The sequence below is a fragment of the Felis catus genome, chromosome C1 (assembly GCF_018350175.1).
Source record: "Felis catus isolate Fca126 chromosome C1, F.catus_Fca126_mat1.0, whole genome shotgun sequence".
NCBI classification, from domain to species: domain Eukaryota; kingdom Metazoa; phylum Chordata; class Mammalia; order Carnivora; family Felidae; genus Felis; species Felis catus.
Window position 1 is genome coordinate 17,023,276 of NC_058375.1, and position 14,947 is coordinate 17,038,222.

At 38.2% G+C, this 14,947-nt stretch overlaps 1 protein-coding gene across 4 annotated transcripts in view; it reads left to right on the forward strand.

Moving 5' to 3' along the window:
* KDM1A (lysine demethylase 1A) overlaps positions 1 to 14,947 on the forward strand; it is a 61,346-nt gene that overhangs the window by 29,646 nt on the left and 16,753 nt on the right. For all 4 annotated transcript variants that reach the window (XM_023258294.2, XM_023258296.2, XM_023258295.2 and 1 more), the window contains 5 exons: positions 3,597 to 3,675; positions 4,253 to 4,345; positions 5,335 to 5,441; positions 7,008 to 7,089; positions 7,794 to 7,888. In XM_023258294.2, coding sequence (XP_023114062.2) covers positions 3,597 to 3,675; positions 4,253 to 4,345; positions 5,335 to 5,441; positions 7,008 to 7,089; positions 7,794 to 7,888 — 456 coding nt within the window. The remainder of the gene's footprint in view (positions 1 to 3,596; positions 3,676 to 4,252; positions 4,346 to 5,334; positions 5,442 to 7,007; positions 7,090 to 7,793; positions 7,889 to 14,947) is intronic.

Genomic DNA, 14,947 nt, shown 5'->3' on the forward strand with positions numbered 1-14,947 from the left:
ATTGTCATTTTTTTTTGTTGTTTCTTCTGAGGAAAGTTTTCATTCTTTACTTGAATTTGAGTGGTTGGTTTACAGTGATTTCTGTTCTCTCTGATTTATATTCTGTGACCAAAATCCAGATTTCGGGAAGTAAGGACTGGCCCAGGTTAGAGTTGTGTTTGGCTATAAAACTGAACACAAATCATTCTCTTATGAGAATTGTGTCAGTTCTCTCATTTTTTTTTTAATTTTGTTTTAATTTTTTTTTTAACATTCATTTATTTTTGAGACAGAGAGAGACAGAGCATGAACGGGGGAGGGTCAGAGAGAGGGAGACACAGAATCTGAAACAGGCTCCAGGCTCTGGGCTGTCAGCACAGAGCCCGACGCGGGGCTCGAACTCACGGATCGCGGGATCATGACCTGAGCCGAAGTCAGCCGTTTAACCAACTTAGCCACCCAGGCGCCCCTCAGTTCTCTCATCTTAAACTACATCTTTTGCCTCTAAATTTTGAAACCACAACGTTAGGATTATTGAACTACATACCATGACTTGAGCTTTATTTTATAGGACGGACAGAGGAAAACGGCTTCTGTTGAAGGGTGAGGAGCTTGGGCCTGGTGTGTATGTGAGGAAGTCTATTTTGCCTTGACCGTGGCCACCGAGAAAAGTAGAGGGTGCTTATGAATTTGGTCATATCCCTTTGTAATTATATTTATTTATACAGAACCACATTTCTTTGTTGAACTTTGTGGAGCAGTTAATTTTTAGCTAAGACTTAAATATGGTGGTATTTAGTTGGTCTTGCATTTTTACAGATGTGTATTCAGTTTGAAGAGCATTTATGTTAGAGTCTATTGATGGTACCATAATATTTTTCATTCTCCATCTTACTGCTTTTTCAGCAGTATTTGAAATAATTGACCACTCCCTTCTTCTTAAACACACTTAGTTTAACACAGTATTCTGTTTTTTCTCCTGCCTACCTGGTTGTTTGTCTTCTCTGACAGCCTTGTAGTCTTATCTTTAAAAAAAAGGCCATTTTGTGAACTGGTTGGAGTTCCTTAAGGCTTCTTACAGTCTTTTCCTGCTTCTGGTGTATTTTTGCTCTAGGACCCCTCTTCTGCACATTGGCTTCATTTATCACCCATAAGCAAATGGCTCCAGACCTTAACTCTCTTAAGAACCCTAGCTCTTTATCTAGATGCTAGTCTTGTATCTCTTTTTGGTTGTCTTGAAACTAAACTCATTATCCCTTCTTTGAGTGGCCCTCGTTTAGTGAGTTACATACCAACTCATTTAGTTGTACAAGCCCCAAACTGGAATATCCTTGGCATCTCTTCCCCCCTCCCCCTGCCACCTCTGCATATCTAATTGATCATTTTATTTTGTGGATTTAAAAAACAAATTTTTTTTAATGTTTATTTATTTTTGAGAGAGACAGAGACAGAATGCGAGTGGGCTAGGGGCAGAGAGAGAGGGAGACACAGAATCCAAAGCAGGCTCCAGGATTTGACTGTCAGCACAGAGCCTGATGCGGGGCTCAAACTCACTAACTGTAAGATCATGACCTGAGCCAAAGTCGGACGTTCAACCGACTGAGCCACCCAGGTGCCCCTGATTTTGTGGATTTTTTTTAAATGTTTGTTTATTTTTGAGAGAGCAGAAGCAGGGAGCTGGCGGTGGGGTGGGGTGGGGTGGGGACTGAAGATTCGAAGCAGGCTCTCTGCACAGACAGCAGAGAGCCAGGCTGAAACTCACCAGTGTGAGATCATGACCTGAGCTAGAGTCAGATGCTCAACCAACTGAGCCACCCAGGTGCCCCTGATTTTGTGGATTTTACCTGCTCAGTATCTCCAGAGTCATGTAACTGAGTTGGTCCTTGTCAGCTGTATGATACTGGCAAGTTACTAGGTTTTTTTGTTTTTTTGTTTTTTTAGGCTAAATATCTTGCAGCTTCTTCATTATATATATATATATATATATTATATGTGTGTGTGTGTGTATAATTTATTGTCAAATTGGTTTCCATACAATACCCAGTGCTCATCCCAACAGGTGCCCTCCTCAATGCCCATCACCCACTTTCCCCTCTCCCCCACCTCCCATCAACCCTCAGTTCTTAGTATTCTTAGTTCTTAGTTCCTCAGTTCTTAGAACCCTCAGTTCTTAGGGTATTCTTAGTATTTAAGAGTCTCTCATAGTTTGTCTCCTTCCCTCTCTGTAACTTTTTTTTTTTCCCCTTCCTCTCCCCTCTGGTCTTCGGTTAAGTTTCTCAGGATCCACATATGAGTGAAAACATATGGTATCTGTCTTTCTCTGTATGACTTATTTCACTTAGCATAACACTCTCCAGTTCCATCCACATTGTTACAAATGGCCAGATTTCATTCTTTCTCATTGCCAAGTAGTATTCCATTGTATGTATAAACCACGTTCTATTTATCCATCCATCAGTTGATGGACATTTAGGCTCTTTCCATAATTTGGCTATTGTTGAAATTGCTGCTATAAACATTGGGGTCCAAGTGCCCCTATGCATCAGCACTCCTGTATCCCTTGGGTAAATTCCTAGCAGTGCTATTGCTGGGTCATAGGGTAGATCTATTTTTAATTTTTTGAGGAATCTCCACACTGTTTTCCAGAGCAGCTGCACCAGTTTGCATTCCCACCAACAGTGCAAGAGGGTTCCCGTTTCTCCGCATCCTCTTCAGCATCTGTAGTCTCCTGATTTGTTCATTTTAGCCACTCTGACCGGCATGAGGTGGTATCTGAGTGTGGTTTTGATTTGTATTTCCCTAATGAGGAGTGACGTTGAGCATCTTTTCATGTGCCTGTTGGCCATCTGGATGTCTTCTTTAGAAAAGTGTCTATTCATGTCTTTTGCCCATTTCTTCACTGGATTGTTTTTCGGATGTGGAATTTGGTGAGTTCTTTGTAGATTTTGGATACTAGTAGCCCTTTATCCGATATGTCATTTGCAAATATCTTTTCCCATTCCGCTGGTTGCCTTTTAGTTTTGTTGATTGTTTCCTTTGCAGTGCAGAAGCTTTTTATCTTGATGAGGTCCCAATAGTTCATTTTTGCATTTAATTCCCTTGCCTTTGGAGATGTGTTGAGTAAGAAATTGCTGCAGCTGAGGTCAGAGAGGTTTTTTTCCTGCTTTTTCCTCTAGGGTTTTGATGGTTTCCTGTCTCACATTCAGGGCCTTCATCCATTTTGAGTTTATTTTTGTGAATTGTGTAAGAAAGTGATCTAGTTTCCTTCTTCTGCATGTTGCTGTCCAGTTCTCCCAGCACCATTTGTTAAAGAAACTGTCTTTTTTCCATTGGATATTCTTTTTTGCTTTGTCAAAGGTTAGTTGGCCATACATTTGTGGGTCCACTTCTGGGGTCTCTATTCTATTCCATTGGTCTATGTGTCTGTTTTTGTGCCATCTTCCAGCTTCTTCAATAAGTCACTCATTTGACCTGGCTTTGTGTTCTATCAGTTTGTCAGGAATATAACCCTCACTGTTTCAATGAAAGGAAAGTGTATATTTGAGGCCTTAAAGTTGAAAAGATATTTTAAAGTCTGTGTCTGCTTGTGTAATAAAATTTCTATCATTTAAATACAGTTGCAGTTGTGGTTGGATAATCCAAAGATTCAGCTGACCTTTGAGGCTACTCTTCAACAATTAGAAGCGCCTTACAACAGTAAGTGGTGTTTTTAGTGGGACTAGTTTTGGCTTATAGTTCGCTGATAATGAGTTTTTCACTCATATTTCCATCTTTGCCTTGTGCTATGCAAAAATAAGCCTTATAGAAAACTATTATGTGTGTTTTTAATTATTAGTTTTTACATTGTAAGTTCAAGAGATTGCTAATAATTTCCCAAGGACTACATTTCAACTTTAATCCACGGCGTACCTTGTTGACATTTGATTGGCTGGCTATCTGGCTTTCTCATTTTCCACTTGCCACCAACAAAGTCTTGAAAAATTTTTGTCAAAGTAACTGATATAATACTACTTTTAAAGGGTTGGTTTTATCCTTTATTTCATCTATAGCGTATTGTCCTTCTTTAAAATAGCAAATTCTATGATATGCGTTTTGGACTACATCATAGACTAATATGCTAGGAATCACTTTTCTAAAGGAGTCACATTATCTGAGGCTCGTGGATAATATGTACTACAGAATAACTTCATGATGGAAAAACAGAAGAGTTAAAGAGCTTTCTGTTTAAGCTGCCTAAAATATAAATATGTTGTAAAATCCATTTATTCCGTAGGTGACACTGTGCTTGTCCACCGAGTTCACAGTTATTTAGAGCGTCACGGTCTTATCAACTTCGGCATCTACAAAAGGATAAAACCCCTACCAAGTAAGGACTTGGCCAGTGGACTTCGTGGTCTTAAGTTACAATTCTAGGACTCTGTTTTATTTCTAGGAGGCTTTTAGCATTTTTTTTTTTTAATTTCTTAGTCTAAAGAGATTTAAAGTAAAATCTCTTCATAAATGTGCATTTCTTGTAGTTTCTGGTCTGACAGGTGTACTTTAGTGAAAGATTCTGAATTTCAAATTTAAGAAAAATCAGAAAACAAAATTTGTTGGGGCGCCTGGGTGGCTCAGTCGGTTAAATGTCCGACTTCAGCTCAGGTCATGATCTCGCAACTTGTGAGTGCCGCATCGGGCTCTGTGCTGATAGCTCAGAACCTGGAGCCTGGAGCCTGCTTCGGATTCTGTGTCTCCCTCTCTCTCTGCCCCTCACCCACTCACACTCTGTCTTTCTCTCTCTTTCAAAAATAAATAAACATTAAAAAAAAATTGTTAAAAACAAGAGAAGTCTGTTATGAAAGCAGAGATTTGAGGTTTTCTCTCGACCAGTTCTTTATACTGCCAGGAATCCAGGAGATAGGGATATTTTGAGAATTAACACATATATTTATTTATTTTTGATGCTTTAATAATTCTGCAAAAAGAGATACTAAGGACTGCAGAAGTAGAGCTGAAAGAAAACAGCTTTAAGAATAAATTGGCTACTCAAATTGTCCTAGTATAATTGGGAAGTAAATGAAACAGATAGTCATAAGTTAACCAGTCACAGATACCAAAGCAGATGATTGAGGTGTATTGAGAAAGTTAATGTTTAAAGGATTTCATTTATAAATTTTTAACATTGAATTAAAGTTTATAAGTTTCAGATATTTGCTTATTTGTATTAGTTTCTCTATTTTGAAAATAAGTGAATTGTTTACTTGGTAAGACATCATGATATGTTAAGAACCTAGAGGTTTTCATGATTTAAAAAATGACGAATACAAATTCTTAAACCTACGACCAAATATTGTAATTTTTGTTTTTTACTTTTAGCTAAAAAGACAGGAAAGGTAATTATCATAGGCTCTGGGGTCTCTGGCTTGGCAGCAGCTCGTCAATTACAAAGTTTCGGAATGGATGTTACACTTTTGGAAGCCAGGGTAAGAATTTTATTTTGTGTTTAGAAGCTAACCTAATAGAAATATGATAGGTATTCGTCAGTGCAATAAGAAATTATCTGTTGCAAATTAATGAATCCTACAACTTGAACTAAACCAAACTGATTTATATAGTACTCAAAGTGTTTTAGATAGTGTTAGTATATTGGATAAAGCATTTTTGACAGTAAAGCTTTGAAAGGTGTTCAGTGAGTATTTAGAGTTTGTGAATGGTCCATATAGCCCTTTGATGGATATTTTCAAGTCATTGTTTCTTGCAGTTAGCTTTCAAATTTTGGGCCTTCGTGGATGTACCCTGTGCAGGTGGCAGTTATTTTTAGTGTGGAACATAGTGAATTGTGTTCCCTGTTTAATAGTAAAAGAGGTGCTTCTCAGGTGCTTCTCAGGCAGCAGTTGTCTTGAGGGCCTGATGAAGCCAGATATATTGGTTCCCTTATCATTTGTCCTAGAAAGAGAAATGGAAATTGAAGGAGGAAAGGGATGATGGCACAGAGTGGGGGAAAAAAGAACATCAAATTAAGATGCTACTATTCAGATTATTTTCATGGGTAATTTTTGATATTTAGTTATCTTCCAGTGGCTTAAAGGCCTCCCTGGGCTTACACCATTTAAAAAAGAACAATAAAGCAAACACTTCTCAGGTAACCTAAAAATCTAAAATTTTATAGAAGCTTTCAAAATGTTTTGTGCAGTACAATCTAGGTTGCTTTTTATTGCTAATTTTTTAAAATAATTCTTTTCAAATAGAGTATGAAGAAATCAGAATAATTTTTATGTGGTCTTACTAAATATAGGTAATTCAGGAAACATTTGTGTGCCCTCTTGCCCTTTGTACTAGCAATACAGTGATGAATAATGGGATCATTATGATCCCTACCCATGCAGGGTCCTAATCTAGCTGACAGGTTTTTGTTTTACTTTTGTTTATTTGGAGGTTACAGAGTATTCTCATAATATCCATGATTGAAGTATCACTACAGCTCAGTAATTTTTCCCATGGAACCTCCCTGGTCAGCAGAGAGAAACCAGGGCCTGTTGAGGAATGAGAGCTATTGTCGAAAGTTTATGCTCAGTAGACACCCTGCCCCTGGGCATGGGGCTGCACTGGAGAATCATTTGTTGAAGTCATCTGTCATTCCCAGCTGACTTAGGGGATGAAGGGCAAGAGTCAGAACATGGTGGTAGAAAGATGGCATTTAGTGCTACGTTACAATTTGTGAACAGATATTTTCTGTGTGAGTGGCCCTTGGTCAGCCTGTGTAGTAAATGGTATTAGAGACAGCTGGGTAGAGAGAGAATTGTAGCTGTAGCTAAATAGTATCTCTGGCTGTCAAATTGTTTTCTATCCCCTGTCACTTAATTCTGTGTCATTCATTAACCTACCACTCCCTCAAATAGTTAAACTTTGTTTGCACATTGTGCCCACACTGCATGCTATGTATAAACTATACCTTGTTAAATTATAAAAGAGGCCTGGGATGGTACCATGCCAGGTTCTCATGGTTAAAATAGAATTGATGATTTTAGCCATTTAATTTCTGAAAACAGGATCGAGTGGGTGGACGAGTGGCTACATTTCGCAAGGGAAACTATGTAGCTGATCTTGGAGCTATGGTAGTAACAGGTCTTGGTAAGTAGTCCTTAGTTGTGTGCTGTTAAACAAGGTCTGAGACTCATTATCAAGCTTCTGTTTTAAAGCTGTAAATGTGGCTTTAAGATATTTTGGTTTAGGATACTGTTTTTAGTGTTCCTAAGAGGTAGATTGACAAATAGTCTTCCTGAAAAGATACATCACTATATGCAAAATTTAAATTGTACATGTTTTGACCTATTAGCAGATTCAGTTCTAGGAAATTATCCCAAGAAAATGACAAGTGAACCATGTTGTTTGGAGCTTTTTACATGTGGCACAGCAAAACATTAGAACCCATAGTTGTGAAGATTAAATTATTATACAAAGTGAACTATACAGCCACTAAAAATTATGTAGCCTTATATTAACCTGAATTGATGGCCAGTTTATTGCTAAGTTGAAAGAAGATTACAAAACAATACATGTGTTATGATCCTTTAGTGTGTGTATGTCTCTAATTTTATGCACACAAAATCTAGAAGGATCTATAATAAGATGTTAACTAACATGGGTTTTTTTTCCTTCTTTACGCTTATCTTACATATTTCATATATCCTACATTTACTTTGGGCATTTTTTGATCTATAATTCACGTACCCTAAGCTTTGAGTATTTTAAATTTTTAGTAAAAATACTTTTGCTTCGATTTTTTGTTCTCTTTTCATAGTTGTGTTGAATATAATAGTTTGAGTTTTTTTTAGGAGGGAATCCCATGGCTGTGGTCAGCAAACAAGTAAATATGGAACTGGCCAAGATCAAGCAAAAATGCCCACTTTATGAAGCCAATGGACAAGCAGTAAGTTGAGGACAAACAGAACTTTTCAAAATTTATTTGGTTCAGTTGAAAACAACAATGTGGGGGAAATGTGTGGATGAACGTGCACACATACCAGTATGGGCCAAAGGTAGAAATGATGTGATATTCTGATTGTTCCTTAACTCTGAGCTATATAGGAAAGGATTATTACTGTATAAATGCAAATTTGCATGCCTATGTAGGCATTTATCTTTAGACATTTAATGAAGGCTAGGTAGACAGGTAATTTTTTTGTTTGGCTGTGGCCACCTACTCTAAGAGACCTGTGGAATTGACGCCTGATTCTTCGTTTCCTTGTATTGTGCCTTCCATCATGTGCTTTAGCTCTGTGTGCTCTTTATGACTTCAGTTTTGTGTGTGTAGGTTCAAGATTTTGTTGAGCTAATAACCAGCTGGTGATATTGAACTCAGATGCTTAGGTAGATTAAAGTATTTGTTGACCAGAGGCATAGGAGCTTCCATACTTAGCAGGTAATAGTGTGGAAGTGATGTTTGCTATGGAGAGTGAGAGTAGTTTAACAACTATGTTGAGAGGCTTAGACTATAAGTGAGTCCTAATTTTGGAGGGTGGGTGAAATTCAAAAGTTTGTATTCAAAAATTTTTACTAACTCTTCCCCTATCAAGAATGAAGAAGTTTATAATTCTGGGGATATAAGCATCATTATATTTTGAGGAAGGGAAGATTCGATATGCATATAGTTTAGCTATTGTTGCTAAAAAGGGTAAGGTCCCAACTCTTGAATTTAGTCTAAGTTCCATGTACATCCTCACTAAAGCCTTTAGGTTTTATGGGGTTCATAACAGAAGAAGACAGACTTTCAGGGAATGCTTTGGCTCCCGTTCACATCAGTCTGGGTTCAGATTCCTCCCAGGGCTTGTTTGGGGGGCGCAGGTTAGCCTCTGGCAGCATAAACAAAATAGAATGAGCAAGAAAAAAAGGAGGAAGTAGAGGTTAACTCAGCAATTCAGAGAAAAAAAAATTTCAGTAAACTTCTGGGGTGCCTGCGTGGCTCAGTTGAGTGTCTTACTCTTGATTTTGGCTTAGGTCATGATCTTACTTGGTTGTGAGATCAAGCCCCATGTCAGGCTCTGCACTGGGTGCAGGGACTGCTTAAGACTCTGTCTCTCCCTCTGCCCCTCCTGCGTGCATGCACACGTGTGTGCACGCACGCTACGCAGAGGTGTGCACTCTCCTCTCAAAACAAAACAAAAAAACCATTCAGTAAACTTCCGTTACACTGTAAAGATCTGTAAAGGCTATAGAGAGGAATAAGACAGTCTGTGGAATATAAGACCCTACAGTCTAGTGGGACATGTACACAGATGATTTTTTCCCAGCTTTTTATTATGGAAATTTTCAAACCTATACAAAAGCAGGGGCACCTGGCCGGCTCAGTCAGTGGAGCATGCTACTCTCTATCTTGGGGTTGTGAGTTCAAGCCCTAATTTGGGTGTAGAGATTATTTAAAAATAAAATCTTTAAGAAAAAAAAATAGTAGAATAGTATAATATAATAAACTTTCACTTATTCCAGTCTTGTTGCATCTGTTAAGTTCTCTCTCTCTCTCTCTCTCTCTCTCTCTCTCTCTCTTTTTTTTTTTTTTTTTTAAGAGTGAGCTGGGGCAAGGCAGGGAAGGGGCAGAGGGAGGGAGGGAGACAGAGCTGACATGGGGCTCAATCCCGTAACTCTGGGATCATGACCTGAGCCAAAATCAAGAGGTGAATGCTCAACTGACTGAGCCACCCAGGGTCCCCTAGTCTGGGGTATTTTAAAGCAATCACAGTCAATCAAGTATTTATTAAATATTTACAAAGATCTGGCATTGTTCTCAGCATTGACTATGTATTCTCTGCCCTCAAGGGTCTTAAATTCTAGTGACTCCAGATATTTTATGAACCCAAGAACATCCGGAATTGTAAGTGTCATTAAAATCTGTGCTTCCCCCTGGGCTCCTGGGTGACTCAGTTGGTTAAGTGTCTAACCTTGGCTCAGGTCATGATCTCATGGTTTTTGAGTTTGCGCCCCACATCAGGCTCTGTGCTGACAGCTCAGAGCCAAGAGTCTGCTTCAGGTTCTGTGTCTCCCTTCTCTGCCCCTCCTCTGCTCACTCTGTCTCTCTCTCAAACATTAAAAAAACAATGTTTTTAAAAATCTGTGCTCCCCTCTTCCCCCACCACTGAAACAAAAAAAAAAAAAACGACCCAACCACAAACATATTACTGATACATATATGAGTAACATAAAATCAAGGCAGATTAACATAAAATCAAGGTTAGATAAAGGATAAATTGCTACAGAAGAGCCAAGGGTGGGGGGTGGTGAGAGAGAGACACTCTCTCTGAAAGTGGGAAGGGCAAGAATGGAAAGAGATTTGGAGGGAAAAAGCATTGGTGAAGATGGCTTAGAACTTACCGTGGTTGTAGAGGAAGGTTTAAGACAGGTTTGTTTCTTTCTTTCTTTCTTTCTTTCTTTCTTTCTTTCTTTCTTTCTTTCTTTCTTTCTTTCTTTCTTTCTTTCTTTCTTTCTAAATATTTATTTATTTATTTTGAGAGAGAGCATGAGCACAAGTGAGGGAGGGGCAGAGAGAGAGGGACAGAGAGAATCCCAAGCAGGCTCCACACTATCAACATATCCATTCCATGAACTGTGAGATCATAACCTAAAACGAAATAGAGACCTGGACACTTAACTGAGCCACCCATGTGCCCCTTTTGGTTTTTTGTTTTGTTCTTAAATGTTTACTTGGAGAGGTTTCTGAAGGAGGATGAGATTATACTGGTGAGGGTAAGATACAAAGCTGAAGTTGAGGGTGGAGGGTGTTGCTTACTGTGCTGATTTGTAGGTTGGGACTTCAGAGGGATGAGAGCAGATAGGTGTTTTAAGTAGATAGGCAGTAATGTAGAGAAATGAATTGAAGCAAAGTCTCTGAAGCGGATATTACATTAATCCTCAAGAAATAACGGAATCCAAACCAAAGATGATCGTTGAGACACATTGTCTTTTTCTTTAGACTCTCCTGAATGTAGAACAGGTTTATTTAGTCTTTCTAATAGTAAAAAGAATTTTTTATAGTAGAAATCTCTAGAGAAATGGTTATCTCTTTTCTTGGTGTTAGAGGAACTTTAACACATTTTTAAAGACATTTGTTTCCAGATAGTATACCAGTATTCCCCTCAAGCATGGCCTAAGTCAGTTTGTTCCTATATAGCTAGAGTAGTAAGGAGGATTCTTCAAGCACTGTCAAATTTGGGAGAAAATTCTTTGCAGCTTTGAGTCCTGTTTGCCTTTAGTTAATCAAACATAAGACATGTTAATGTTTCTGTATCTTGCTGTTCCCAGTAGTCTAGCTCAAAGTAGAAATGGACACTTTTTAAACAGTAGATTGGCTTTTGGCTTATGGGACAGGCACTAAGAGCTTCTAGTTCCATTAATTTTGCTTATAATTGCAAATATGTTTCTTGACTTTAGAAACTGAGGATTAAGTAGGTCAGTTACTTCATTCTCTCATTTTGCAGGGGAGGAATCTAAAGCTGAGACGTGGTGTTTGCATAGGGTCATTGTAGTCAATACGTTGTAGAACCCAAGATACATTGCCTGGTGTTCCAGATCAAATTTCCTTACAGGCATACCTTGTTCTGTTGCACTTTGCTTTACTACACTTACAGATATTGCCCCCCCCCCCCCGCCCTTTTTAACACAAATTGCAGGTTTGTGGCAACCTTGCATAGAGCAAGGGTATTGGCACCATTTTTCCAGCAGCATTTGCTAACTTTGTGTCTCTGTGTCAGGTTTTGGTAATTCTCACAGTATTTCAGAGTTTCTGATTATTGTTTGTTATAGTAATCTGTGAACAGTGATTATAGCTTACTGAGAGCTTAGATGATGGTTAACATTTTTTTTTTAGCAATAAAGTATTTTTTAACTAATGTGTGTACATTGTTTTGTAGACATAGTGCTGTTGCACACTTAGACTACAGTACTGTGTAAAAAAACTTTTATATGCACTGGGAAACCAAAAAATTCATTTGACTCAGTTTATTGTGGTGGTCTGGAACTGAACGCAGTATCTCTGAGGCATGCTTGTACTTCAGAGGAGATGGGGGCTGGAATAAGTGTGTGCAACCCCAGCTGCGTATGTGCATCAACTGAGTCTCCTCCAAGAGCTTTCTTTTAATAGTTAATACTAAAGAGGCATCAAAGCCGCCTTAGAGTGGACATTCACTCAGCCATTGATTTTCTTTAGTAAACTGTCGAATGAAATGGGATTGTCTTCATTCTTTGTGGACAGCCTCAGTGCGAAAGAAGGTGATTTGATGGTTCTGTTAGTACGTAGAAATTAATTTTCATCTTACACAAAGTCAGCAGTTAACTCAGAGTGACAAATATCATTTGTAATACGGTCTTAACACATCCACCATACCTAGTCATTTTGCTGCTGTGCGAGAAAAATCACATAGCAAGTGGTTTTTGCTCTGTTAACTTGTTGTTTTAATCACAATCATAAGAATCCCTGAAAGAGTTCACTTCTTTATTCTCTGTGGTTGTGCACTGGCAGCTAGGCTGTTGAGCTTCTGTGTTTGTTTTTGATAGAAGCTTTTTTTATGGCTCCAGATGACTAGAACAAGGGCTTTCTTATTTGGTTCTAACATAGGATATCGCAATGAATAGAAGTGTCTTCTGAGCCTATAAAAACAGAGCCAGTACAACAGCTGCCCTCAGATTGACTGATGATGGAGTTAAACTCTGAACTATGTTGTAACTGGATATGGAGATAGTTGGGAAACAGGGTAATTCATGTTTCAGAAATATTTTGGGAGTCACCAGTGAGGATACTGGAAACATGGATTGGTGGGGAGATGGGAGAAATATAACTGTAAATGTTTTCCGTATCTCCTATACACCAACTAGTAATTCAGGGGCTTTAAAATCGACTTTCGTTTTGGCTTTTTTGAGTAATGAAAAGGTACCTTAATCAAATTCCTTCGGTGTGTAGCATTATGTATTCATTATAAGATCTCTGGTCTCCATGGTGGGGAGGGAGTTGTTTCTTTTGTTTTTCTTTTTTTTTTTTAAACAAAGTGAGGCCCAAAGACTCAGTTACTTGGAGAAACAGATCTTGATTTTCTCCTTGGGAGTGGCTCAACTGTTATGAGGAAGAAAAATATACTTGACAGGTAACAAGTACTGGGTCTTTTATAAAGGCCATTAATTGGGTGTATACTCAGTACCTACCACAGTTTACCAAGTTTTTGCCTATATTCACATACAGTGATGCTTATTAGGTTAGTCACACTTGTGACACAACTACTCCCCTTTTCAGTCTTCCTATTCCTTTGTGGAAATAGTTTTAGTATTTTAATGGTAGTTTCTCTTTTACATTTTATAAATCAAAAAATCTCATGCCTGCCTTTGATGTTCCTAAAGTTGTAAAATAGTTACTTTCCTTTCAAATATAGTTATAATACTGACTTTGCTTTTCCAAACTTTATTATTCATTTAATAAATTTATGGAGCACCTCTATTAACTCATTTAATAAATTTATGGAGCATCTCTACTATGTGCTAGAAACTACTAGAGTGAACTCCTTAGACATGTGTGTGCCTTCACACAGCTTAGTTACTGGTTTGTGGAAGTCTATGACATCTCCTAAAGATTTCTTATGAGGTAAAAAATTGGGAGGAGGCAACCATCTCCATTTCTAGAATCACAATGAATCTTATTTGGATTAGGGACACACCTGTTGTTCTTATTCTCCCTTTAGGGATTATATAATGCTATGTCTCTTTTAGCTATTTGGGAATTTAAATTAAAGACTCTTCCGATGTAAATTTTTCTTCCAGGTTTTACCAAAGGTACTAATCTTAATCTTTTGTTTGATCATCATTTTAGAAGTGCATGGAAATGGTATCAGCAGAGATTTACCACAGCCTCTGTTGGCCAAATTGGGTCACTATAGCTATTTTTCATTGTATTAGTCTTCCTGAGGATTTCTCTGGCTAAATCTCAGAACTTTGGGTGTCTAGAACCTACCTGCCCATAACTCCAGTCTGCCTTGCTGCTAGAGAACTTATGCAGACTGGAAGTCAGAGAAATGGACAGTGTTTTGAAGACCTACTAAAGACCTCATGATGACAGTGCAACTAGAGGTAGAACTAAGGAGAGCTGCCTTCCTATGAGATGACTTCTTGCAGGATTAGGGACCTTATCCAGAAAGTCACTTGGTTCTCCTTAAATTTATTCTACATGGGCTAGATACACAGGCTGCTCTTCCCCCAGCCATGTTCAGGGATGCTCCATATAATTTCTACAGGATCAAAGCAATCAAGATTGTACCCATTCAGAGCCGTGAGACTCACCAGATTCTTGTTTGAAGGAGCTGTTTGGGGCCTTTCATAGAGAAATAAATGGCTCTGAAAAGTCAGAATTAAAATCTGTGTAAAAAAAGATCTGTGTCAAGTGATACCCTTTTTGTTTGATTCTTTGCTAGAAAATGATATCAGAGATCCTTTTCCTTCTTAATTTGTTGTTAATAGGTTCTTAATATGTTGTAATCTAGAAATCCAGCTGCCATCAAACATGGTACTTATTAGCCTTTTGCAATCATTTGCTAGGTTCTTTTCTCAGGATGCAGTATAGGAAACTAGAATAGAGTGGCCAGGTAAAATTAAAATTGTGACTTGTGTTTAAAGATGGCCAGTATTTCAGCTCCTTTCAACAACTATTCGTGGAACTAACAGTTCAAGGGTTCTCACCAAGGGGAAGATGGTAACCTGAAACAGGTACTTAAGGGCTGCTCAGGTTTGTCAGTTCTTTTCATTGTCAAGTAGAACATACCTGACTAGCTTGATTTTAGAAACAGATTCAAGATTTAAATATATCAAAAATACATTTTGGTTTTTTCCCAGTCAGTGTTGATTTCCTAATGGACAGGTATTTGCTGTTTTCCAAATATTTCTTAAATTTCAAAGTGGAATTTTAAAGTTAATGGGGAAAAACTCCAGGTTTCAGAACTATCCCTGGTCTCTCTGGCAACAG